The sequence below is a fragment of the Antechinus flavipes genome, chromosome 2 (genome assembly GCF_016432865.1).
Source record: "Antechinus flavipes isolate AdamAnt ecotype Samford, QLD, Australia chromosome 2, AdamAnt_v2, whole genome shotgun sequence".
Lineage (NCBI taxonomy): Eukaryota > Metazoa > Chordata > Mammalia > Dasyuromorphia > Dasyuridae > Antechinus > Antechinus flavipes.
The window spans coordinates 205,304,155-205,328,058 of NC_067399.1; the positions used below are offsets into that span (position 1 = coordinate 205,304,155).

The 23,904-nt window shown below is 35.6% G+C and overlaps 1 protein-coding gene across 1 annotated transcript in view; it reads left to right on the forward strand.

Moving 5' to 3' along the window:
• Positions 1 to 7,971: 7,971 nt before the first annotated feature.
• Positions 7,972 to 23,904, forward strand: part of TAF1B (TATA-box binding protein associated factor, RNA polymerase I subunit B) — a 108,859-nt gene continuing 92,926 nt past the window's right edge. The window contains exons 1-5 of the mRNA XM_051976105.1: positions 7,972 to 8,058; positions 9,536 to 9,634; positions 18,831 to 18,921; positions 21,484 to 21,581; positions 22,882 to 22,977. Of these exons, the coding sequence (XP_051832065.1) occupies positions 8,041 to 8,058; positions 9,536 to 9,634; positions 18,831 to 18,921; positions 21,484 to 21,581; positions 22,882 to 22,977 (402 nt within the window). The 5' untranslated portion in view covers positions 7,972 to 8,040. The remainder of the gene's footprint in view (positions 8,059 to 9,535; positions 9,635 to 18,830; positions 18,922 to 21,483; positions 21,582 to 22,881; positions 22,978 to 23,904) is intronic.

The following is a 23,904-nucleotide window of genomic DNA, read 5'->3' on the forward strand; positions in this document are numbered from 1 at the left end:
CAATGGATGCGTCCAGTGTTAGGCTTAACTACCTATCAATTGCAACCATTATATGAAATTTTAAGGGGAGACAGTGCTTTAAACTCACTACGCCAGCTTACAAAAGAAGCTCAAGAGGCTTTGAGAGAAGTTGAACTGGATTTATCCAATGTGGTTGAGTCATTCAGAAACCCTTGGAAATATCAGTTTTTGCTATACAAGAAGCACTCACAGCAGTCCTTCATCAAGGAGGACAGTATGATAGAGTGGGTGAACCTCTCAGCACAACCATAACAAAGCCTTACTCCAGTGCTTGTGGCTAAAATTTTATGAAAGGACATTAAGCAAGTAGTACAATTATCTGGGATAAGACCTGACAAGATATACACCTTTTATATTAATGCACAAATTAATGTATGCTGTGAAACCATTTCAGAGTGGCAAATTTTATTGGCCACAGCTCCAAATCTTACACAAAGGTCTCCATTAAAGTTAACCAGACTATTACATAATTGGCAATGGAGTCTTGAAGAAAAGGTTTTTAAAGTTCCTCTTAAAGGACCAACTATCTTTACAGATGCATCTAAACATAACATTTGTACTGTATACTCTCGTGATTTAACTATAAAGAGAGTAATCAGAACTCCTTTTCAGTCCACTCAGCAGAATGAATTGTATGCAATCATTCTAGCTCTTGCTTATTATCCAGGAGATATAAACATAATATCTGATTCGGCCTATTCAGTAGGTGTAGTATAAAGAATTGCCACAGCCCAAATAAAATTTGTAGCTTCCTATATATATATATATATATATATATATATATATATTTATATATATATATATATATATATATATATCAGCTGTTTAAGGAACTTCAAGAGTAAGTGAGAAAGTATCCAGATAAAATTTATATCTTGCATGTCCATTCTCATAGAGGACTTCCAGGTCCTATTTTTTATGGAAATTCAAAGGCAGATAGCCTTCTAACCATGTTGGCCAATACTCCTTTATTTCAAGAAGCCCAAGAATCTCATTCTAAATATTATCGAGCTGCTTGAGCTTTATGTTTACAATTTGGAATAACAAGAGAGAAGCCAGGAGCATAGTAAAAGCCTATACAGCTTGCCTTCCTTTCTACGCTCCTACACATGGTTTGAGACACATTGAAATTTGGCAAATGGATGTGACCCATTATAAATCTTTTGGTTGTCTGTCTTTTATCCATGTTGTGGTGGACAACTTTTCAGGATTCATTTTTGCAATACCAGCAGCAAAAGAGACAACCTGAGTGGTCACTGAATTCCTTATACAAGCATTTGCAATTATGGGTGTGACACAAGCAATAAAAATAGATAATGGACCTGCAAATATTTCTAAATATTTTGCACACTTTTATGCAAAGTATAAGATTTTATACAGCACTGGCATACCCTTTAATCCTCAAGGACAGGCAATAATAGAGAGGAGAAACAGAGACATTAAGATGCTCCTCCAAAAACAAAAGAAAGGGGGAGCCACAGGTAACCCTAGAGAACTTCTAAATTAGTTCTTTATACTATTAACTTCTTGATTTTTGACAAAGATGCACTGGCTCCAGCAGACAGGTTTTATAACCCACAGGGCAGTGTCCAATGCGAGCAGCCACACTATCTTTCGATAATCTCCAGGTGATGTGGAGAGACCCAGAAAGTGGTGAATGGAAGGGACGAGATAGGTTAACGGTCTGGGGGAGAGGGTTTGCTTGTATGTCTACAGATGGAGAAGGAATGAATGGGTACGAATGAACCATATTCAGAGAGAGAGATGGAGCAGACTTTTGTAATGAAGGACAAGACCCAAGAAACATCAGGTGGTTCCATTGCTGACTGTTCCCACTACTGAAAGAGCATGGCAGTTATGGCAACTGACTCATGGACATCAAAAATTGTTGGACTTCAAAACCCTCAGGAATCATTGTATTCTCAGAGACATGATAAGACTGTTGTAAGACTTGAAAACCCTCAAAAATCATTGGATTCTCTGAGATGTGATAAGACTGTTGTAAGACTTGAAAACTCTCAGGAATTATTGGATTCTCTGAGACATGATAAGACTGTTGTAGGACTTGAAAACTCTCAGGAATCACTGGATTTTCTGAGAAATGATAACACTGTTGCAGGACTTCAAAATCTGCAGGAATCATTGGATTCTCTAACACATAAAAAGACTGTTGCAGGACTTCAAAAACTTGCAGAGATCATTGGATTCCCTGGCATGTGAAGCCATGGACAATAGATTGGTTTTGGACTATCTCTTGGCTGCTGAAGAAGGCATACGTGTGATTATTATTTACATCCCCTCCTTCTAGGACTTCTGGAACTCTTTTATACTACCATGTTGATTCATATTGTTTGTTATATCACTATTTACATGTACAATTCACTTTTGTTACAACACATCGAGCCTGCACTATGGGGAGAGTCATCACTAATACCCTATGCATTATTGCTATGTGCTTGTGTAATACCTACCATGTTGATGGGTTTGTGCATACCTGTTTCTAATAAGATGCTTCAGCCCAGAAACCCACTGACAATACCTGGCTTGACTCCTCACTTCCCTTTGGTGTTTTTCATCTCTCTTCCTGAGAAGTCAGTGAGGGGATGATCATCTCCTTTTTACTGCTTTCATGTCCCTTCCTGAGAAGTCAAAGGGGGCAAGATCACCCCCTTTTGGTGTTTTCACCTCCTTTCCTAAGAAGTCAGGGAGGGTGTGATCACCTCCTTTTTTGGGGTTCTCACCTCCCTGAGAAGTCAAGGATGATGTGACCACCTGTGTTCTAAAACAAAAGAAAGTGGGAGATGCAAAGGGCTGAAATTCTTAAAAGGTGTGCTTGAATCAGACAACCAAGTAGTTAAGGCTAATTACCTATTGGACAATAACTCTATAGCATATGCTTGGAAAAATGACCCTTCTCACTCTTCTGTGCTGGCTCAATCTTTTGGTGTATACAGATAATCGTGGGAGGGATTAGAGGGTGGAATGAGAGGAGCCAGACTCACTTTGGAGGAGGATGAGGAGAAGGGAGGTTGGTGGAGAGCTTGTGGCAGTTTTGTCCATCTCTTTCACTTCTTCCCCTAAAGACCAAGGATTTTTGCTTATCCTGACTCTGGCTTATTCTGAGGCCTCCAGGGAGCTAGCCTGGAACTTTACATTGGAAGCAATGTGGGAAAACTGGGACACTGATGCATTGTTGGTGGAGTTGTGAATGGATCCAACCATTCTGGAGAGCATTTTGGAACTATGCTCAAAAAGTTATCAAACTGTGCATACCCTTTGATGCAGCAGTGTTACTACTGGACTTATACCCCAAAGAGATATTGAAGAAGGGAAAGGGACCTGTATGTGCAAAAATGTTTGTGGCAGTCCTCTTTGTAGTGGCTAGAAACTGGAAATTGAATAGATGCCCATCAATTGGAGAATAACTGTGTAAATTGTGGTATATGAATATTATGGAATATTATTGTTCTGTAAGAAATGACCAGCAGGATGAATAGAGAGAGACTTGGAGAGACTTACATGAACTAATGCTAAGTGAAATGAGCAGAATCAGGAGATCATTATACACTTCAACAATAATATTATACGAGGATCAATTCTGATGGAAGTGGCTCTCTTCAATAATGAGAGGATCCAAATCAGTTCCAACTGATCAGTAATGAATAGAACCAACTACACCCAGTAAAAGAACACTGGGAACTGAATGTGGACAACAACATAACATTTCCACTCTTTCTGTTATTGTTTGCTTGCATTTTTGTTTTTCTTCTCAGGCTATTTTTACCTCCTTTCTAAATCTGATTTTTCTTGTGCAGCAAGATAAGTGTATAAATATGTCTACATATATTGTATTTAACATATAGTTTAATATATTTAACATGTATGGGAGGGACTACCTGCCATCTAGGGGAGGAGATGGAGGGAAGAAGGAAAAAAGTTGGAACAGAAGTTTTTGCAAGGATCAATGTTGAAAAATTACCCATGCATATGTTATGTCAATAAAAAGCTATTAAAAAAGAAACGAATTTATATTTACTTGTTATTTTTTTGGCAATGGGCATTTTCTCTCACAGTTCGCCATGCCTGAATATTTTCCTTCCTCATTTCTACCTATTGGCTTCCTTGGCTTTCTGTGAGTCCCAATTAAAATTCTGTCTTCTACAGGAAGCCTTTTCTAATCTATCATAATTCTGGTGTATTCCCCTTAATTATTTTCTATTTTTCCCTGTATTTAGTTTGTTTCTACATATTTGTTTACTTGTATCTCCTTCATTAGATTGTATTATACACACACACACACACACACACACACACACACACATACACACACACATATATATATACATACACACACACACACACACACACACACATATATATATATATATATATCTTTTGCTTCTTTTGTATCCTTAGTGCTTAGCACAGTGCCTAGATCAGAGTATGTACTTAAATGTTTATTGATAGATTGATCGTATGTAATAGTTTGACAGAAAATTAGACATAAACATCTTATAGGGCATCATGGTGGTGGTGGATAGAGCAAAGTACCTAGGATCAGAAAGTCCTGAGTTCAAATCCAAATTCAGACCCTCACATAAGTCAAAGGCTATCTTCAATTCTTTAATCTGTCTCTCATCCTGCCTCCCTTCCTTCCTGCATCTAATCTGTTACCAAATCTTGTCTGCAATCATAACATGTCCTGTATTAACTCTATTCTTTTCTCTGACATTGGAGTTATTGATGGAGTCTTTCCTCCTGCAAATTTCACTTACAATCAGCTTCCACTAAGCAAGTGATCTTCCTAATGAATAGGTTAAATAAAATCACCTTTCTCCTTCCCCCTCCATTCAAATGACTCCAGGATTTGGCTTTAAAGTCCTTCATGATCTATCTCTTTCTACTTGTCTAGTCTTCTTTAACCTTGCTCCCTTCCATATCCTCTGGAATTCAGTGATTCTTGTCTCCTTGATGCCCCAGGCTGGAGTGTGACCTGCACTCCATCTCTCAAGATCTAGAACTCTCCTCCTTCTCACCAGTTTGGTTGTTGTCCTTTATTCTCCAAGAGGACCAAAATGACATCATTACCTTAGAGTTGAATTACAATGTGTCCCACTGTTTCTGATCTCCTGATCTCAGAATGCTCTGCCACATACCTTCACCTCCTTGGCTTTCCTGATTAATTAAATCTCAGCTAGTCTCATTTTCTCCATTAAACCTTTCCAGATTCCCCTAGTGCCTTCTTTTAGGTTGCTCGCCAATTTATCCAGCATATATTTTCCCACTATTGTCTTCCCATGAGACTGTGAGCTCCTTGAAAGCAAGAACTGGTTTTATGACTTTCTTTGAATCTCCAAGCACAGTTAGGTGTTTGATAAATGCGGCTTGTTTTGATTTGACTTGACTTACCCTGGGTTGCACAGCTAGATAAATGTCTGAGGCACAATTTCAACTCTGGTCTTATAGCTGATACAGCACTACATGAATACATACTTCTTTCAGTAGAATGTAAGCTCCTTGTGGACAAAGGAGGTTAGTTTTGATTTTTGTTATCTCCAGCACCTATTACAGTGATCATCACATAATTGGCTCTCAATGAGTACCTGTAGAATTGAGTTGAATGCTAATTAAATTTATCTGATTAGATTTAATTAGTCAAATAGCATTTATTTATTTTTAATCCTATTTATTTACAAAGCATATGCATACAACAAAGCATAATTTTTCCAACACTGACCCTTGCAAAACTTTTTGTTTCAAATTTTCCCCTACTTTCCCTCCTCCCCCCCTTCCCTTTCCTAGCTGGCAGGCAGTACAATACATGTTAAATATGTTGAAATACATGTTAAGTCCAATATATGTATACATATTTACATAGTTATCTTGCTGCACAAGAAAGATCAGATCAAGAAGGAAGGAAAAGAAAAACTGAGAAAGAAAATAAAATGCAATCAAATAACAACAGAGAGAGTGAGAAAGCTATGTTATATTCCACACTCTGTTCCCATGGTTCTCTCTCTCTGGGTGTAGATGGCTCTCTTCGTTACTGAACAAATGGAACTGGTCTGAATCCTCTCAATGTTGAAAAGAGCCACATCCATCAGAATTGATTGTTGTATAGTCTTGTTGTTGCCATGTATAATGATCTCCTGGTTCTTATTTTACTCAGCATCAGTTCATGTAGGCCTCCCCAAGCCTTTCTGAAATCATCCTGCTGGTCATTTCTGACAGAACAATAATATTCCATAGCATTCATATATCATAATTTATTCAACCATTCTCCAATTGATGGGCATCCATTCAGTTTCCATTTTCTAGCTACTATAAAGAGGGCTGCCACAAACATTTTTGCACATGGGGATCCCTTTTTTAAAAATCATCATGGGGACAGGAAAGTCAAGAGTTTGTATCTTGTTTTGTATCTAATTCTTTGCTTCTTGCCTCCCCTATGAAATTTTAAATTTTGGACAGTCTTGTCTTTTGCTTTGTTTTTTATCTTTTAACGCAACGCTTGGTAAATGCTATTTGATGGAGAAGTCGATCAGTGGAAGAGGTTCACTCTTCCTTTAAGATCTCTTTGGGATATAAGCCCAGTAGTAACACTGCTAAATCAAAGGATATGCACAATTTGATAACTTTTTGAGCATAGTTCCAAAGTGCTCTCCAGAATGGTTGGATCCATTCACAGTTCCACTAATAATGTATCAGTGTCCCAGTTTTCCCACATCCCCTCCAACATTCGTCATTATCTTTACCTGCCATCTTAGCCAATCTGAGAGGTGTATAGGGGTATCTCAGAGTTGTCTTAATCTGCATTTCTCTGATCAATAGTGATTTGGAACACTTTTTCATATGACTACAAGTAGTTTCAATTTTTTCACCTGAAAAATGTCTTTATATCCTTTGACCATTTATTAATTGAAGAATGGCTTGAATTATTATAAATTTGAGTCAATTCTCTATATATTTTAGAAATGAGGCCTGTATCAGAACCTTTGGATATAAAAATGTTTTCCCACTTTTTTGCTTCTCTTCTAATCCTGTCTGCATTAGTTTTGTTTGTACAAAAACTTTTCAATTTGATATAATCTAAATTTTCTATTTTATGGTCAATAGTGATCTCTAGTTCTTCTTTAGTCATAAATTCCTCCCTCCTCCACAGGTCTGAGAGATAAACTATCCTATGTTCCTCTAATTTATTTATAATCTCATTCTTTATGCCTGGGTCATGAACCCATTTTGAGCTTATCTTGGTGTATGGTGTTAAGTGTGGGTCAATGCCTAGTTTCTTCTTTATGTCAAGACCATGAACCCATTTCGACTTTATCTTGATATATGGTGTTAGGTTGGGGTCAATGCCTAGTTTTTGCCATACAAGTTTCCAGTTTTCCTAGCAGTTTTTGTTAAATAGTGACTTCTTATTCCAAAAGCGGGGGCCTTTGGGTTTGTCAAACCCTAAATCGCTATACTCACTGACTATTTTATTCTGTGCACCTAACCTCTTCCACCGATCGACTTCTCCATCAAATAGCATTTACCAAGCGTTGCGTTCAAAGATACAAAACAAAGCAAAAGACAAGACGGTCCAAAATTTAAAATTTCACGGGGGAGACAAGAAGCAAAGAATTAGATACAAAACAAGATACAAACTCTTGACTTTCCTGTCCCCATGACGATTTAAAAAAAAAAAAAGATACAAACAATACAAATTTCGGGTAGTCTCAGAAGAAAGACACCAACACCCTAACCGGTCAAGACTATTGTCATGTTGATGCCTTGGAAACTTAAAGCGTAGCAGAAATGCGGACATCTGTAATGGAGCTCCGGCAGTCCCGTTGCCAAGCGCTGCTCTCCCAGCGGGGACTGCTGGCACGTATAGGAACGCAATGATCCCGGAACCAAATATTTCTGCCGTGAGTTTCCGGTCCGGTGCTATTCTCACGCATCCCTCTCAGAACTTCCGGAATATGAGCTGCGGGAACTTGTATTCTCTGAGTAACGGAAGGTAGCGGTTCCGCTATGGATACTGAGGAGGCGGTGAGTACTTGGGATGGGGCTGGGATGGAGATGAAGAGAGGGGGGGCTTCGTCCAGCCTCCGGGAGATTGTAGGTAGGAATCAGTCCATGGAGAGCCTCGGGGCGGGGCTGGGAGGTGCTGAATCGGGCATTTCAGTGAGGAACCCGGGTGGTGCCGGGAGTGTCCCGCTTGCTCTCGGGACTCTCGCTGGTTGTGAGAGTGTCTGTATGCCTTTGGAGAGGTACCGATCGTTGCTCTGTAATGTGTGTACGTGTGTGTGTACGTGTGTGTGTACGTGTAATGTGTGTACGTGTGTGTGTGTGTGTGTGTGTGTGTGTACATTTGAAGAGGTACTGACCGTTATGTGGTGTCCTGTTGTGTAAGTGCGCGGACGTATGTGTGTGTGTGCGTGTATTGTGTGTTTAGAGAGATACCGATAGTTGTTGTGTAGTTAGAGCTGTGAATGTGTACCCAAGTTCAGTAAACATCTTTGAAGCACCTGAGGAATTCAGAACTCTGTGCTGGGCCCTGGAGGAGGCAAAAACACAGCATGAGACACCAGCTCTGCCTTTTAGCTTACATTCTGCTGCAGGAAAATAACTGTTCGTAGAGAAGGAAGTCGAGTTGGAGTTAAGATGAGAATAGATTTGAAGGGGGTGTGTGTGTGTGTGGTATTGTGAATAAGGACAGTGCCTGGCACATGGTAAGCACTTTATAAGTGTTTATTGATTAATTTTGTCGTTGTAACAAGCTTTATTTAATTGGAATTACCTTTTTTTTTCTTTTTTGATCACCTCTACTTTAGTGGAGAATTCTTTCCTTAGTCCTTACTGTGAAAGTCACCTGTCTAGTTTTCTTATAACTCTTTTTATGTTGTAACCTTTAATCAGGTTTTGTATCCATTTTGAGCTTATTGTGGTACAAGATGTTTATCTGTATCCAGTTTCCTGTCTGATTTTCCCCAGCATTCTTGTTCTAGTAGTTTCTTTCAGTTATTCCATGGTGAGGGTCTAGTCATCTAAAAGAGAAGACATCACCATTTCATCTCACCTAAACTTGTAAATCTCACAGAATCACAGAATTTGAGAATTAAAAGGGACCCTTATAACCATCTATTCTAACCCATGCTTGAAATGAATCTGGTTATACCAAGCGAATTGTCCATCCACTGCCTAAAGAACACACTACTTATCAAGGTGCAACCCTTTCACCTTTTTTAGTAGCTCTAATTTTTAGGGAGTTTTTCCTGATATCTCTAGAATAGACCTCCTTAACCTGAATTTTTACTTCTCAATTTAGATTTATATTAGAAGACCAGGAAGATAAATCTTCCCAAATCTACTCTCTCAGTCTTTCTTTTTTTTTTTGTCAAGGCTTCTAGTTCATGTCTCCTACTTGAATAATTAACCAAAATAAACAATAATGAGTAATGCATTATGTAGATTACATTTGAGTTAATTATTTTGAATGCATATTCTTTTTCCTTTTTTCTTACAGAGAGACTTTAATGAACGCTGTACACAGTGTGCTGCTGTTGCCTGGGGAATTACTGATGAAGGAACATATTATTGCACATCTTGTCTCAATGTTACAGAGGTAAGTAATAGAAATTTTATGAAATAAGTTTGCTTATATTTAAAAGTTTTTGTCATAAATGTAAAATGCTGAAATATAATTTGCAAAGCTTTATAAATGAACATCCAAATGTATATATTTATATCTTCTTCAGTAATGTCATATGAAATATATCACAAAAATTTTGGTCTTAGGAGAATTATAAAATAAATTTAGGATATTGTCTTAAATTATATTGAGACAGATTCTGCTAGATATTAAAATGGTTTTACTTAACAACTAAATGTTAAACTCCTTCAGGGAAAAGATTATCTTAACTTCCTTCAAGGAAGATATTTTAAATCTTCAAAGTCATCAGTGATATGATGATGGTGTGGCACCTGTGATTTTATGGATGGAAAAATACTTCTTGTGGAAGTTCTCTACCCCAAAGCAGATCAGTAGATCATTTGCTATATATATTTATAAGAAGTTGCCTGAGGCAGTAAGAGATTACATGACCATGGATCATATAGTTAGTTTGTCAAAGTACAGATTGTACTTTGTACGAGTACAGACATAACCTAAGCCTTCTTGACTTGAAAGCAGGCCTTTTATCCACTGTGCTACATGTTTTTCTACATCGTAGGTACTTAATAAACGTTTATTTTAGTATTCTTGGAAATAAATTCTGGGACTCAGGGAAAAATATTTTCTACTTTTTGAATTATTTGACTCTAGTTATTAATACGTTAAAAGTTTTATGTATTATTCTAGATTGCTTTCATTCATATCTGAATTTGCTATAGTAGCCAAAGAAATTCCCAAAATACTGAGTAGTATCTATAAAAATACTGCAAACAAACTATAAGCAGATCCTTACTTCTATAACCATTAGGAGACTGATGTCTTAATCAAGTGACCAAATATGAATTCCCCTTCTATCCTTTCTGCCTCCTTCAGCACCCATTTAATAAGTACTTAATATGTACTAGGTTCTGGGATAGAAATTTGATAGTCTCTTCAAATAGCTTATATTCTATTGGGGAGAAACAACATGTACACATATAAGTGAATGCGTACATTTACAATATAAGAGCTTCAGTTTGAAGGAAGCTAGGATTTCTAAGAGCTAGGAAGGTGGGGAAGTTTTACATTCTAAGTATATGCGGGGAAGTAAGGGAGAAAGAAGAGGTACAAACTGGCATGTATAAAGAATATAACAAAGAAATACAGAAAAATATATAAAGTAATGAAAGGCATGGTCAGCAAAATAAGAAAAACAACCAATATATTGACTAAAATATTTTTTTAAAGTACCACTTAAGTTTTTACAAATAGGTGAATAAAAGGATAAAAATAAATTGATTTTTGTTATTAAAATTTATAATATATTATTTTCAATCATAATGTTTGGATTTGATGATTTTATATATAAATGTATTCCATATTTTGTTTGCATTTGATAGATATTTTAAAAGTAAAAAGAAATCTAGAGAGATTCTTGGGATAGCAGCATGGTATAGGGAATCATTTGCTGGATTTGGAATCAAACTCCGAGTCATGACTTTGCCACATTTTTACTTGTGAATTTGGGCAAATCAACTTCCCTTCTTTGGGCCTTCTGTGAAGAAGATCTGCAAATTTCCTTCCAGCTTTAAATGATCATTTGACAGAGAACAATCAGCTAATCACATTTATTAAGTGTCTCAAAATACCATGCGTTTTGTTTAAGTGCTAGGGAAACAAAGATATACATGAAATGTTTCTGCTCTTAAGGAGCTAATGTATATTAGCAGATGACAACATGTATATATATATGCACATACAACAAATGCAAAACAATTTCAGGGACAGTAAGAATTCTGTAGCAAGTTGAAGGGCTTCAGTAAAGTCATTGAGTAGGAAATGGCATTTGGAATTGACAGAAAGACACAAAAAAGAATGTTCCAATCATGGGCAATAACCTATACAAAGCACAAAGGAATGGATGTGAGGAGGACAAGAAAGCCACTTTGGCTGACTCATAAAATGTGTGAAGGGGAGTAATATGTAATAAGGTAGGTTGGAGTCAGGTTGTGAAGGACTTTAAGTGTCCAACAAAGGACTTTGATCCTTTGGATAATAAGGAACTCCTGAAGTTTGAGGCAGGATCATGGTCAGATCAGTTCTTTAGAACTCTTGGCTCTTTGGCAGTTTTGTGGAGGATTGATTGGAGAGATTTGAGATTTGAGCCAGATATACTAATTAGGAGGCTTTTGCAGTAGTCAAAATAAGAAGTAAAATAAATGCTCAAATTACTATAGTAGTCTTGTCAGGTAAAAAGGAGACAGATATGAATGATATCATACTGCTAGAATTGATAAGAGTGAGTAACTGATTAGATATGTAGTGTTGAAACCCAAAGTAAAAATTTGTAACATTGAAATGTTAGCGGCAATTCCATTAAAAACAACCTAAAGATTCCTGATGCAACTACTTTCATTTAAGAAAGCATTGGAAAAAATAAAACATGCCATTTACATAGAATTATAATGTGAGCAAAGTACATTATTTTTCATTTGATTCTGCCAACTCTGTATAGTAGGTATTTGGGTATTTTCGTCCCTATTTTTTAGATGATGCCTTATGAGATTCTTGATTCCCTTTTGTGTCTTTCCCTTTTGACATTTCTAACCCAGCTCTTCTCTTGGACGTTGCCACCATTATTCAGTTTCACACCTCATCCCAGATTTAGAGTAACATCTTTCATAAAAGAACCAGGATTATAATAAGCCTCTAAGGGTATTTTTCTCTTGTCTCCCTAGTGTTTGTGCCTTTGACAGCAATATCCCTAATTCCTTCTTATCATCTTATTGTCCTCCTTCAGATCACCTGCCTTAAATTCTCACACTGCTTGTCCCTTGAAGAACCTTGTTAGCATATTCTAGCCCTACTTAACTCTCCAGCCCATAGAACTGTCAGCAATGACTTGGTAATGCACTGCTTAGTTGGTTCAGGGAAAAGAAAAGAAAATCCTCATTCCCACTCCTAGTGTTGCATTAATAAGAGATTTATTCCAGCATTCCAAGAGGTAACTCTCAACTTATTTTCACATAGAAACATTTGTATACATGATATATGATTCTAGAGTACTGAATAGTTTGTCTTTTATGAATTAAGCAAGCTTGTGTTCTAGCCTTGGAAATCTAATCACCATGTATAATCATTTTTTCTACGTCGAATAATATGCTACTGATGTCTAATGATCAAACTTTGATGTTGCAACTTGTTACTGCCAGCTTTGTACTTGGCCTGTAATAAGTGCTTATTAAATGTTTTAACTGGTTGACTCTGGTCTAAAGCTTTTTATCCCTATGGAAGTTCTATAAAACCTTTTTAAAAAATTAGGTTCCTCTTAATAGGAAAGTTTTTCCTTTCAGGAATATATTAGATAATTTCTTCCTATTAAGCATTTAGGGAACTAAGGGATGGAATTACTGGAAAGTATTTTGCTTTGTAATAGTATGGGGAAAGTAAAACTTGAAAAAAATAATCATGGCAAACAAGAATTCACTGCAGGGGGAAAGAAAGAATTCTTTAGTTGTCTATTACCAAAAAAAAAAAAAAAACATAAAATTCCTTTCAAAGTAGCTATAGAATGTACAAAATGTTTGGGAATCCATATAATAAGATATACACAGTATGTAAGTACAACTACAAAACTCTATACAGAAATAATTGAACCCTAACATATAACATATCCTATCAAAAAAAACCCTCTTAGGTGGGAGTTCTGAGAGCAGAGCTAAGATGGTGGAGTGAAGCTAGGAAGCTGTTCAAACTTTCCCAGTTTCTCTCAAAAACCACATGAAACCAAATCTCTGAACAGAGTCTGATGGAATGAAACTACTCTCTAGCTTAAGATAGATTAGAAGGAAGAAGAAAGGTCAGTCTCACTGGGGTGAAAGGGATGTTCAAGCAGTTCAGATGGTACCTGGGAAAGCCAGTGAAAGGGTCTTAATCACAGCGGATCAGGAACTAAGACCCTTGATCCTTGCACAGTAGCAGTGAGACAATATCCAGTCCCAGGACAGAAGGCAAATTTCCATCTCAGGAAAACCAGGCTGTTTTCCTGGAGAGAGCAGATAGGGCTACCCTCTGCTGTGAGCAAGAAACCAAACACTAGGAGCCCCTGTGCTCAAAGCCAAAGCTCAGAGCAGCACAAGAAGCTTGGGACTGTGCCCTTTTTACCCTAGGAGCAGAGCTTGACCTTAAAAGTCACAAAATAGGAAGAAAGAAAATGAATAATAAACAGAAAACCATAGAAAGTTATAATGATTACAGGGAAGACCAAAAACAACGGTTCAGAAGAGGACAAAATGCCTAAAAGGGATATCTCAAAGGGTGAAATAAATTGGTCTCAAGTCCAAAGAAGTTTCTTGGAAACACTCATAAAGGATTTTAGAAGGTAAATAAGAGAGGTAGAAGAAAATTTGGGAGAAGAAATGAGAAGTATATAAGAGAGAGTTAATGGTTTGGAAAAGGTAGGACAAAAATTGACTAAAGAAAACAAATGGAAAAATAGATACAAAAGCTAACTGAAGAAAATCATATATTAAAAAGTAAAACGGGGCAAATGGAAGTTAATGACTCTGAGACATCAAGAGTCAGTCAAACAAACTAAAAAGAATGAAAAAATGGAAGAAAATGTAAAATACCTCATTGGAAAAACAGCTGACCTGGAAAATAGATTGAGGAGAGATCATTTTAAATTAATTGGTCTACCTGAAGGTCACTACCAAAAGAGCCTGGATAGCATTTTTCAAGAGATCAAGGAAAATGTATATGGTGGGAGAGATCAGCAAAATTTCTCCATGGTTCTGACTCCAAATGCAGGGTCTTTAATTGTACAATTTACTTTTCTTTAGGCTTCAGACTACTTTAGATCCTTGGCCCAGGAATGGAATATAAATAAAAATTTTGTCTCCTCTATGGCTTAAGGCTCTCTTACATAATAATCTTTTTTCCACTGGAAAGATTTGAACCTTCCTTCCTACACATACACACCCCTTCCCTCTCCCTGTAAGGCTCTTTGAGTGGATTAATGGTTTTTGAGATCCAATTATATATATAGCCTCCACATAATAGGCAGAGGAGTTTGTGGTTTTTTGTTTGTTTGTATTTTGGGCCTAATCAGTGATTGGACAAGATAACAAAAGTTTATTGGGTTAGTGGAGAAAGCAAAAATATTGGGGATGAGATTGGAGATCTCATTTTCTGGCAGTCACATTCTTTTTTTTTTTTTTTTTTAATTTTTATTTAATAATTACTTTATATTGACACTCGTTTCTGTTCCGATTTTTTTTTCCCTCCCTCCCTCCACCCCCTCCCCTAGATGGCAAGCAGTCCTTTATATGTTGGATATGTTGCAGTATATCCTAGATACAATATATGTTTGCAGAACCAAACAGTTCTCTTGTTGCATAGGGAGAATTGGATTCAAAAGGTATAAATAACCTGGGAAGAAAAACAAAAATGCAGATAGTTCACATTTGTTTCCCAGTGTTCTTTCTTTGGGTGTAGCTGCTTTTGTCTGTCATTTATCAATTGAAACTCAGGTCTCTTTGTCAAAGAAATCCACTTCCATCAAAATATGTCCTCATACAATATCGTTGTCGAAGTGTATAATGATCTCCTGGTTCTGCTCATTTCACTCAGCATCAGTTCATGTAAGTCTCGCCAGTCCTCTCTGTATTCATCCTGCTGGTCATTTCTTACAGAACAATAATATTCCATAACATTCATATACCACAATTTACCCAGCCATTCTCCAATTGATGGGCATCCATTCATTTTCCAGTTTCTAGCCACTACAAACAGGGCTGCTACAAACATTTTGGCACATACAGGTCCCTTTCCCTTCTTTAGTATTTCTTTGGGATATAAGCCCAATAGAAACACTGCTGAATCAAAGGGTATGCACAATTTGATAATTTTTTGGGCATGATTCCAGATTGCTCTCCAGAATGGTTGGATTCGTTCGCAACTCCACCAACAATGCATTAGTGTCCCAGTTTTCCCGCATCCCCTCCAACATTCATCATTATTTTTTCCTGTCATCTTAGCCAATCTGACAGGTGTGTAGTGGTATCTCAGAGTTTTCTTAATTTGCATTTCTCTGATCAATAATGATTTGGAACACTCTTTCATATGAGTGGTAATAGTTTCAATTTCATCCTCTGAAAATTGTCTGTTCATATCCTTTGACCATTTATCAATTGGAGAATGGCTTGATTTCTTATAAATTTGAGTCAGTTCTCTATATATTTTGGAAATGAGGCCTTTATCAGAACCTTTAACTGTGAAAATGTTTTCCCAGTTTGTTGCTTCCCTTCTAATCTTGTTTGCATTAGTTTTATTTGTACAAAGGCTTTTTAATTTGATGTAATCAAAATTTTCTATTTTGTGATCAGTAATGGTCTCTAGTTCATCTTTGGTCACAAATTTCTTTCTCCTCCACAAGTCTGAGAGATAAACTATTCTATGTTCCTCTAATTTATTTATAATCTCATTCTTTATGCCTAGGTCATAGACCCATTTTGATCTTATCTTGGTATATGGTGTTAAGTGTGGGTCCATGCCTAATTTCTGGCAGTCACATTCTATTCATGGAGAGTATTAATACCTTGAATGTACCATTTTCATTTAACAATAGAAGAATTCTGTGATTTACCCATCTTGTTAGAGAAACTATCTCACATAGCTCATGCATAATAGGTAACTTTGGACAAAAGGTATTAGTATGACTCCAAGTCATCTGTTCATTAGTGAGGAGGACTTAGTAACAAACATTTTTTTAAAAAATAGTGGCCTTGTTGGGAATTTTTGATCATTTATTCTCACCATATCTTTGTGTCTGCCAAAGACTTCTTTCAGTCTGGTCTTCATGGTTAGAGGCCTCCAAAAATATAGGTTCTATAGAATAATAAGGACTTGAGAGGAGACGCTTCATGATAGCCTGTCTAGGTTTTTTTAAGAACTTGCTTTTTTGGGGGTCCCACTAGATATACATTTAAGAGTAATTCAATACATGAAAGTTGTCTATGCAGGTGGAGAATACAAATTCTGTAGAACCCAGAATCCTATGAAGCTCTGGGCTCCCTTTTTTAGATTGTGAGGAATTAAATGTAAGTTATTATGAATGCTATATGGAATTATATGGATTTTCCCTATCCACTGTATTTCCAAACCTTAATTAAGCAGATTGGACCCTAAATTTTCTTAGATTTGCTTTTTCTCATTCTTTTATCTCTTGTGTGAACTGTCATCTGATCCAATACCTCAGTTATTGGGGCCATAACCAGTTCTGTGAATATTGGTCCCTCCCTCCTTCTTTTCTCTCCCTCCAATAAACTATTAAGTCCTAATCTTAGCTACCAAATTTTTTTTGATTATTATTTTCTTGGGACTTCTCCTTTTTTAGGGTTCCTTTCAGGACATTGAAATGAATTATTTCTGTCTTTAGTTTGCCTTATGAATCTAATGAATCTAGGTAATTTTTACTTATAGTTTCTTAAACTATTAGTGTCTAGGCAATTTTAGTCATGTGGTACCACTGATTCTTACATTCTTTCTCTTTGGCCTATTACAAAGGTTAGTTTGTGATATCAGATACCTTAATTTATATTTTCTGTCTTTTTGTTGGGTCCTAGTGTTTCTTGCTATCTCGTGGAGTCATTGATTGCTGTTTATTCTATTTTGGTTTTCAGAGTCTTTCTTGGGTGAGATTTACTACTTGCTGTTTTCCTCAAATTCCTTCTTCTAGAACTTTTGTTTTACTTTTTATCTCTTGCTTATTTTTTTCTAGGTATTCATGTAGTCGTAGAGTATACATTTCCTCCTCTCCAAAAACTTCTTGGCCTTTACAGTGCATTAGATTTGCAATGCTTTTTGTTAACATCAGACCCAAAAATCAGAGTTGTATCCCCTGCTATATTTTTGGATAGAGTTGTAGGCTTTATTTGATTTCATTATGACCCCCCGGATTCTTATACTATCCTGAGTTAACCCTTCTCTCCAGTGGATCTTCACGTTTCAGAGCTCTGGATTTTCAAGGCCATCTCTGGTATCTTAAGACAGAGTTTTGGAGACCTTAGAGCCCCTTGGGACTTGGATTGTCCTGAGTCACATACTGAACAACACTTTTCTGGTCACTCCAGGCTACTACTCCCAAGGCTTCCAAAGTTTCTAACCTGGGGCCTTCTGGCAGTTCAGGTATTTTTAGAGGACATTGCTCTGGTCTCGCTGCATCTGGACACAAAGCCTTATAAGTTACACATATTCCATCTTGGGTCATACTGAACCTCATATTGCTTGAGAGCTTCCTTTCCTATTGCATTTAGGTTCTGGTTGACTTTTTAATGCACTTCTGTCATGCAAGCTGTCAGTTACTGTATTTCCCCACTGGATTTCTTTTATCTTTCAAAGTTTTGCTGGAGTAGAGGTGGGGCAACTAGCCAAGTAGCTATCATGTCAGGAACTGCTCCTACGGTGTATATGGAAGATCTGGATGTTCTAATATGCCACCATCTCTCCACATTTTTTCAGCTGAATTTGCAAGAACAAATCCTCTCCCAGTCTATGGTATTCTGCAAATTAACAAGAACTCCCACTTAGACATACCCTCATTACCCGTTGTTTTATTTATTTATTAGCTTCCTCTTTAAATTTCTCCAGCAAACACCCAATTTACTTGGTAATGAAAGCTAGTAGATATTTTGACTCCCTAAAAGAGGAAGTAATTTTCTAAGAGGTATTATCTTAGGAACATTTTTATCATCCCTTTCAAATTTTCCAAGCATTCATTACACTGAACTTAAAAGCAGTTTGAAAGATTTCTTCTTATCCCACTGAACTACCTATATATTCCCCAAAAAGTTAGCTATAGGAAACCATGGTCTGATTACCCAGGGCTATTGTTCTTTTGTAACAATTTTCTGACACTTAAAAAAATGAATTTAATTACAAAACCATTGTAAAAACAACTTCTTCTGATTCCATCAAATATCAAACTAGTCCTAACCTAGGCACATCTAGAAATTCAGATTTTCTATCCAAGTTGCCTTTTGTTTGGATAATGGGGAATCAGGGTGAAATGCAAAAGTACTAATGAGCAGTCCTACAAACTCTTATATCTTCTGGTGAAGTTCAAGTATCATTTTCCATCTTTTTAATGATCTGTATCTGCTTTTCTCAGAGGCATAAGGAGGTTGAAAGTATTGTGGATTTTACACCTAACACAAAGATCCAAGCCATCAACAGAGGACTTAAAAAAAAAAGGAAACTTGGTATGTATACTTGTGATATATTAATCAATATTGTTTGTAATCATATACATACACATATACATATAAAATCATTTTTAAAGTTTTCATTTAAAGGTGACTAATATCTCTAATGGTTGGGCTTGTAGAGCCCTTTTCAGGGCTGCTCATCCATTTTCAGTGTTTACCTAATTCACCCAAATCTTACTTATGGCTACAAGAAGCTGTAGCATGTGCAGTGGCTACTGGTAAACCATCTTGGTAGATAGGTTAAACATGGTTGAGGGTAATAGATAGGCCTCAGACCCATCACTGAGTTGAGGAGAATGTCTGCCTCAAGCATATGAAGAATTTCCTTTGGCAAAATGGACATATAAAAAAATGTGTTCCAGGTGCCAGGAAAGCAGACACTGTGGAACATTCAGAGCTCAGTCAGACATCCAAGAAGCCAAGATTCATTCACTGCATATTGAATTCTCTTGTAACGTCATCAATCAAAAAAAATTAAACAAAAATAGTCAGTACAAAAATAGGGTCTAATAATGTATTCTCATTCTTCCCTTATAATCAATTGACTTCTCTGTTTAGAAAAGTGATAAATTTCGTTGTATTGTCTGAGGCAGTTTTGGTTTATTTAGTTACTCACTTTAGCTTCCTTCAAGTGATCTTTTCTTTTATATCATTGTAGTTAGTGTTGTATATTGTGATTCTGGCTCTTATTTATGGTGTCACTTCATACAAGTCCTTCCACTTTTCTTTGAATTCCTTATTTCTGTCATGTCTTATTGCTGTACAATAATTTTTAAATACATTTGTATACCCCTATAGAGGTTTGTTTACCCCTATTTAGTATCCACTCTGTTTCTAGTTCTTGGTCACTACAAAAAGAGTTGTTGTAAATATTTTGATGTATATTGCATAAGAAAGGATTTTTTAAAACTGCTGTCTGAAAAATAAATTAGATCCTTTACAAGGTTAGTGAATTAATTATTACTGATAGATGACTGTTTGTCAGGGATATTCTAGAGGAAACATATACATTGGGTAGACAAAAGATTAAACACTATGTTCCATGTATGAATTTGAATATAACAAAATACATATATTTCCTTTTGTGTAAATAGTTTTGGAGAAATATTTATAATATTTAGTAGAACAAACTCTTAAAGTAGTATAGCATGAGTGCTGGACATAGGCATCAAGAAGACATAGGCTCATATTTTGTGTCTGACATTTTCATAATCTTGCTCATTTATAAAAATGGAAATAAAATGCCTAAAGAATCTATCTCACAGGATTTTTAGGAGGCTTAAATTAAATAGCACATTTTAAATACATTTTTAGCTTTAAAATGTTCTATGAATATCAATTATTATCCAAGAAATACTCATACTAACTTATTCATATCTGCTCATTAGAGCAGGTGATGATGAACTCTCTGAGATGAAAATTTTATTAGTCAAACTAAGAATCCATTGTCCCATTTAAATTTAATAAATAACATTGTCTTTCTAAAAAGTTCATTAATTCAGTTCAAATATTTATTAAAAATACTTACTATGTGTAATCCTTTTCCCTGTCAGTGAATTTGTAATAGTATGTTTTTGAGTTGCATTATGTTTACCATGAAATCAATGAATTCATGTTTTTCCAACTGCTCTCATGACTTCTGTCATGGATATAACTCTTAGTGCTCAAAAGCTGTCCCACTGGATCATAAGCTATGAAAGGTTTATCAATCTGAAGGGTTTCAAGTGATGGCCCCAAATCTTTTGTCTGAGGACTAGCCTTGTTAAATTCTAATCACCAGATTTGCCACACATTGATCACTTGCTCAGTTTCAAAAATTCACTAAGATCAATTACTAAGTTAGGGTAAGGATTGCAATCTACATTGGAGAGATGATGAAATGATAGATCCTTGAAGTATTTAAATACTAATGCTACTAAAAAGTATGCCACTAGTCATTTAGTATCTTTCTTTTTGGCTTTTTGCCAGTATCTGATCATCTTTTCCAGAAGACTCGACTGTCATAGCTGACCTTCTCTGTAATTAACTCTTGGCTCCTTCTTTATTCCTTGACATTCATGTGCTCCTAGCATCATTCATACTGTCTTCTCCTAGGTCAGCAGATAAGTGTGGAAACAAGAGTTGGATGCTTTATATAGTTTTTATATGGCATTCATCCATTAAAGTACAAATTTTTCATTACCTTTAGTTTTATCCAAAAAAAAAAAAAATAATAAAATTCTTTATCTCTGGTGTATTTCAGGTTATGTTACAAAAAAAGTTACAGGCCACTTTTAAGAAAAAAGATTTTCTTGTTGATACATTATTAAAATAAAACTGACTTTTAAAAGGCAAATTGCTATTTTGTGTGCCTACTTGATAGAAAGGAAACAAATGTTAGTTTAGAAAAATAGAATGTGGAAATAGTAAAACCTATATTCTGAGGTATAAAGAAAATAAATTTGAAAAGATTAAACCACAAATTTTAATTGGTCAGTAATATTGGTAGAAATGCTTTTTTTGTCAGATATCAAATTGTTGAATGCAAATAATTGAAATGTGTTCTTTGTCATATAGAGAAAGGCTGGGAGTGGTATATCTGCGAAGGTTTTCAGTATATACTTTATCAACAAGCCGAGGCTCTGCTATCCCTAGGAGTATGTCCCAAATTAAAGGTAAGGTGCAGTAGAATGTGTATGTTCACTTAACATTTTGTTATTTCTAGGACAGTAGTATTTAGAGTGGAACTAAAGCTCTAAGACCGCTGTAGAACTTTTTTTCTCATTGTCTCTTGAATACCTTTCTGGTTAACCATACTTTGTCCCTGGAGTGATATATCTCATGTTTCATCTTTACTTAAATTTCATATTCTCTGGTTTTTAGTATTTGGATTAGTTATCTTAATTTAATGATAACTAATTCTTTGTAGATGCCTTTCATTTAACAAGTATTTGTCCTTAACAGTAAACCTATATGCCTTGTACTGCTAAAAGGAGTCTACAGTATTAGTGAGAGAATAGTGCACATGAATTGATAATCACTAAGATTATATGGTCTGGTTTTAAAAAACTAACTGCAAAAGGAAGTAAGAAATATCCCTATGGGCTGAAATGGTCAAAGAAAGCTTTTTAAAGAGAAGAAGTTTTTAAAAACAAATCTATCTTTGATAAGATAAACAAGAAGAAATCTCAGCAAAGAATGTCTTAAATTTTTATTGAGTAAATAGATATTAGTTTGTTCTTTTAATACATTTTATGGGAGTAAAATTTTAAAGAACATTTATTTAAATCTTTGAACTACTAGAGAGTTCCCTGAATATAATAATAACATGCAATAATTAAGTCACTGGTTCAAAACAGAAGTAAAACATTTAGACAGAAGAACTAATTAAATTACCTTTAGTTATTACAAACATAGTTTTTTTTTTTCCTGCTGCAATAACTCTGTTGTAAAAGACTATTATTTTACACAATTGTTATGTATTTTCATTCTGACTTGAGTGATGCAATATATCATTTCAATCTGGCTAATACATTTTATTAGGACTAGGATTTTATTTATAACTGACATGGAAACATAAACTTTTGGTAAAATCAATCAACAGTATAGTGTACATAGTACATAGTATACATAACAGTATAGTAAAATCAATTAACAGTATAGTGTACATAAAGTGTTGAACTTTGTAGTCCAGTTAGATCTGGGTTCTCAGACATATAAGCTCCTGTGAACCCGAGCAAGTTACTTAGATTTCGGAACCTCAGATTCCTCATCTTTAGGGAATTGGACTCAATGACTTTTCTAGTTTCCTTACAGCTTTAAATCTCTGATCTTATGATTATTTAGTAATTAATATGTGCCTAGAACTTTTAACAACTTTTTTGGAAAAACAAAGAAGAATATTATATAAGAATATGATATTGTTATATGATGGACATATCTGTTTTAAATTGAACTATTTTTTTCTTTCCTTAGGATGAAGTATTACATAATTTTTGGAAGCGTTATCTTCAAAAAAGCAAGCAGGCATATTGCCGGAGGCCAATTTATTCCAATGATAATAAATCTGTAGTAAGTCTCCAAGTTCAAAAGATGAACATGAGAATTAACTAGTTAATTAACTAAGCAAAAAGTTAAAAGGTTGAAGAAAGCACAGATAGGCAGGATAACTTCAAAAGTATTATGTTGAATTTATCTTTTCATTTAATTTATTTTTTATTTCTACCCCTGAGATTAAAAAGAAATGTAAAACTTTTCTAATATAATTGCAGTCAGATAAAAAAATTGCTATATTGGCAATTTACACACACACACACACCCCTTATTCTCTGCATTAGTACATCATCTCCCTGTTACAATATCGATAACATTCTTCATTATTGACCCTCTGCAATCATAGTTGATCATTACATGGATCCTCATGTATCTCCCTGCATATAAGTCCTAATAGGGTGAATAATGAATTTCTTGTGGTCCCAGGTATTCAAATTCATACTATTTGAAGTTAAAATTATGATAATTCTTTCTCTCCCAATGAAAATATGCTTTACAAATTTGAATAATGTGACTTCTTCAGGAAATTCATTTTCCATACTAATTGGAACCTAGTTATATGTTCCCCTGATATTTAACTTCACTTTACTTTTTACCTAGCTCATCTCATGACTCCCTTGACTTCATTTTGACAACAATTCTACCCTTTTCGCTGTTTCCTCCAGTTAGTGAATTCCTCTCCAGAATCTCCATTTGACACAGTATCCTCCCTATCTATGCTCACTTCAGATCTTGTTCAGCCCGTAATTCCCTGGACTGTTTTTCCAGTTTACTTCTTCCGATCCATTGTCTTTCTCCTATTTGAATATGTTTCTTTATGATTAGGGCCGTCTTTTTGCTTCTGTTTGTCTTTCCAGCACTTAGCATAGTGCCTCTTTCTGGTCTGTTTTTCTTTCCATCTATCCACCCATCCCTCTAGAAATCTACAGAATGTAGGTATGAATA